Source organism: Camelina sativa, chromosome 3 (genome assembly GCF_030686135.1).
Source record: "Camelina sativa cultivar CO46 ecotype springtype chromosome 3, ASM3068613v1".
Classification (NCBI taxonomy): domain Eukaryota; kingdom Viridiplantae; phylum Streptophyta; class Magnoliopsida; order Brassicales; family Brassicaceae; genus Camelina; species Camelina sativa.
Window position 1 is genome coordinate 9,245,504 of NC_141882.1, and position 4,776 is coordinate 9,250,279.

General features: G+C 30.2%; 1 protein-coding gene across 1 annotated transcript; it reads right to left on the bottom strand.

The window, feature by feature from the left end:
• Positions 1 to 1,972: 1,972 nt before the first annotated feature.
• On the bottom strand, positions 1,973 to 4,776 carry LOC104776357 (UDP-glycosyltransferase 85A5-like). Its single transcript, XM_010500405.3, has 2 exons — positions 4,206 to 4,776; positions 1,973 to 3,025 (listed from the first exon to the last, which is right to left on the bottom strand). Exons 1-2 carry the CDS (start codon positions 4,720 to 4,722, stop codon positions 2,082 to 2,084), a joined length of 1,461 nt encoding a protein of 486 aa, XP_010498707.2. The 5' UTR covers positions 4,723 to 4,776; the 3' UTR covers positions 1,973 to 2,081.

The following is a 4,776-nucleotide window of genomic DNA, read 5'->3' on the forward strand; positions in this document are numbered from 1 at the left end:
AAGGACAATAAGTTTTTGTCACCAAACGCGATACTACTTTTCAAAATCGAAAAAGTCTACTTTCACTAGCTAAGCACAAGAACAAAGAAATGTTACAAACTTTGACTATTTTTTTTCTAACATTTTGAATAACAAATATTTGTTTTCAAATAAATTGTATTGAAAGTTAAAGTTAATCCCACATTTATATCTGTTAAATAAATTTTGAAAAATTTCCAAAAAAAAGTGTTAATTTTTTGTTTTCTATTAGTTTATTTATTTATTTCTGTTTGATAGACATGTTCATTTCAGATATTAGCTAAATTCAATTTTTAAACTCTCATTAATTTGGGTAAGGGAAAGAAAATGGTGGACTTAGAAAATTTTATTTTTTCAGTTATTTTAAGAAAAATAAAAATATTAAGAGAAATAAAAAGCAAATTTAGATATTTTCATTAATTTTATAAAAGTTATCTAAACGGGAATAGGGGAAATACTTGTATTCTATGAAATGTTTTACAAGATATTTTATTTGGATAAAATAATTATTTTCAAATAAATATATATTTAATCGAGACGAAAAGTTTTTAACATATATGAAACGAAACAAGTTTTTAATTCCAAAATAGACAGATTTACTTCCTATATTGTATCTTTTGTTAATTACATAATTTAACACGTACGTCTAATATATGATACTTTCTTTAGACGAACAATTACAATTTTATATTTAAAAATGTACATTTTTATCTGCTAATGATTAATTTAAAATTACTAATTTCTAATTCGAAAAATAATAGCAGACACGAATATAAAATACTAATATTAACTAGGAAATAGCAGAGGGTCAATGTTTTTTCCAAATATTATAATATAGTAAAAAAGTTATTTTGTTTGAGATAGACACTATTTATTTTAGTATTATACTTATTTGGTAAATCTTCATATATCTTTTTGAATACTAATTATTTTAAAATATTATAATATTTTATTTGTTTGATATATTATAGTTTTATATTGTTTGTTTGTTGAATTTGCATCACTATTTTATGAAATATTTTAAAGTAGAAATTAAAATATTGTAGTTGTGAGCAAATAAAATTTATTAATATATCAACAAAAAAAACTTTGTTTTACCAACCAGCCGATATGAAATATTAAATCACACATTTTTGTTCTGATACAAATTCTCTATCTAACCATAATTGAACACGTCATCAATTCTTAGGGGTTCTTAAACCTCCTAAATAAGAGGTACTTCTTATCATTTTCACCATTTTTGATTTAATTTTAATCAGATTATGCTTAAGAATTCTAGCTAAAATCTCCCGTTGGAGATGCTCTAACGTGCGAGAATCGTATGGCCTCGTCGTCCTCAGTGAGGAGTCCTTTAAAGGAAAGCTAAACTGTTTTCATGGTCAATCACTCACATACATATCTACGATTTGAAAAAACTTTCTTAGGCAAACGAGAAAAAGAAAATGGCATCTTATGTAAATGGGAGTATAAATTTATGATGATTGTTGTTATATTAAGTTGAATTATACACCTTATATATAAGCACATGACATAATTAAAGGGATTACATAAAGTAATATAATTAATGTATATATAAAGATAATATATGAGATTTGAATAATCAAAAATGATGTGATGATACTCTTTCTTTAATTTGTCATCTCAATCTCAAGAAGGGTGATTAAGTGTACGTAGAAAGCAGAAAAAATTGACAAATTTAAGGAATTTGATAGAAGTGAAGAAGAAACATAGAAAAACTTCTATGCGTTGTGACGAATTTACCGTAAAGCGTTTCGTAGTATACGGTTTTAAAATTTTATTATATTTTAGAACGATATATGAAACTTTTCTTGTACACAATGACTTATTAAGATTTTTATATTATATTATAAGAATATACATGCAAAAGCTTTCCATATCTTAATAGAAGAAATTTCTTCCGTATAGGTTTACTTGTCGATTTGCTAACTCAAGATATAAAGTACAAACGATAAAATAAAAGTAGAAACACAAATACTTGTTCATGATTACATATTTATATGTATGACATAACACATTTTTCATAGCAGAACATATTTTTATAATTATTCTCTACCCCCTAAAAGGACCTTGCCAACAACCATCTCAAAACTTCGTTCCGACGAACCACACATATGCTTCGTCGCTTCCTCAGCCAAGCGTCGCCACTCTTCTGCCTTCTCTCTCATTTTTTTTCCTTTGTCTCCATCCATTAGCTCTCTAATTAACTCCTCAACCTCTTCCCTCCTCACATCTCCACTAATCTCCATCCCCACCTCCCATTCATCACAACAATATTTACAATTTGTTTGCTGCTCTGCAAAGAACGGCCAACACAACATTGGAACTCCACAGGAGAGACTCTCCAAAGTCGAATTCCATCCACTATGTGTTAAGAAACCTCCAACTGCCGGATGAGAAAGGACTTTTTCTTGAGGACACCAACTCGCCAACATTCTTCGATCAGCCGTCTCTATTAGAAACTCTGGTGGAACCATAGCCACATCACCAACTACTAAATCCGGCCTGATCACCCACAAGAAATCTTTCTTTGTTGCTGCTAAACCCCAAGCAAACTCCACGAGATGTTTCGCGCTCATCACTGTTATGCTTCCGAAATTAACATAGATGACACTGTTTGGAGATTTAGTATCGAGCCAATCCAAACACTCCCTATCCTCTCTCCACAAATTTGTTTCCATTTTTCCAGTCTCACTATCCTTGTCCATCTCCCGATTCACCAGTAGTTGGAGTGGTCCAATAGAGTACACCTGAGGGATGATAGATTTAATAGATTGGATGGTGTCATGTTCGAGCTCATCGAATGTATTGAGAATGATAGCAGAAGCGCGTTTGATTCGGTCAGTCTCATCAACAAAATAATTGAGCATTATGTCGTCAGGATTAGTCGTTCGGATGAAGGTAGGGATGTCCTTTAGTCTTAGATTCCTCATTGATGGTATCCAATCTATTTTTGTGTCTAAGTGCTCCTTGGTTAAGTAACTCTCATCTGCCATTCAACCACCATTATATTAGCATTAATTTAATACCTCGATATATTTACGAACAAAAAATAAAATGATTTTATCACAAATTAAGCACCGTATGCAAACTTTTATGCATTTAATTTACACTAATACTGCAGTTTAAATCAGCGTAAAAAAGAGTTACGGTTGGAGTATATATATGACACTTAATATGAAACAGAGGGAAAGGGAGTATATAAATATATATTTGCATGCACTTCTATTCAAGGTATCATATATAGTTTAAATTATCTATACTAGTATTTTTGCATCAATTTTTGCTCAAAAATACTTTTTGGAAAGTTTTTACATTTAATACATTTAATGCTTATATTCATATCCAAACAAGGTTAGTTAATTCTCTCTACTATCCTTATAACCAAACAGAATTAAAATATTTTAAATATTCATATATATAATATTTTATAATTAATATAGATATTTAGAAGATTTATTCCGTATTAAAAAAATTATTCTCCCATCATCTTTTTTTTTTTAAAAAAAATTTAAATATAGTGAATTGTCATATAATGCATAAAGTTAATAAAAATGCATATTTTTTCCTGCATATATTGTGATTTGAATTTTTTAAAACGAACATATATTACTTAATTAATATAAAAGTGTGTGTTCAACCTACATATATAGTAAATTTACCGTATATAGTAAATTATAGAATTTTAAGAAGTTTATAATTTATAACTGATATATCTAAACTTAATAAAAAAATTTAAAACTTATGAATATTTAAACATATTAAATTTTCAAAATAACACAAACGAGTTATATTACATGATGGGTTATATGACATTACATGATTGAATTGATAATACTACAAAATAAAATATCATTAATATGATACTTCAATACGGGTTAAATCTTAAATTTACTATTTTAACAAAACCAATATAAAATATCTCGAATCAAACTGATTTAACTAAGATTGTTTTAAACAAAAATTGTTGTGCGGTATACCACGAATTGTATACTAAATTACTAAAATTAACAAAATATTACATTAGCAAAACTAGTATTAAAATAGTACGTTGATAAAAAAAAAAAAAAAAAAAAAATTGCCCCATAGTGTACTGCTGGTCATAATCTAGTTAAGTGTATAATTCATGATATACTTCATCAAAAACGAAAAAAGAATGTTGTATGTACCTTTAAGTGGTGATAACCCCTTCTCGATGATGCGATGGAAGTGTAGATAAGCTAAGAATCCACAAGCACTAGTTGTCCACAAAGCAACATTCGGGACTCCAAGCTCCTCCGCAGCATCAAGAGTAAAGCTCATCGTGCCGTCCGATACAATACAGCTAACCGGAGGAACATCCTCTGCTGTGTTGATCCGCCTGAGAAGCTCCTTAAATGGAGCTAGACAGTTCTTCTTTGTGGACGCACAAAGGAGAGGGATGTCCTGTGTGGCGTCCTCGTTTGTCTCGGGTAGACCATCAGGAATAGACTCGTACCGGAAAGAAGGAAGACCGTTGAGGGCTTTGGGTCCACGGGAACGGAGGAGACGTCTGTGGTTGTAGTTGGTGTTGACGAAGGTGACGTGAAAGCCTTTGGCATGTAGGATTTTAGCCACTTTCAGCATCGGGTTGATGTGGCCTTGAGCAGCGAAAGGCACGCAAACTACATGTGGTTTTTGTCTGCTAAGAACGGTGCAAGGTGCCATTTTATTTTTCTCGTGTGCCAAAAAAAGTTTTTTAAAAAGTAGATGTGTATGTGA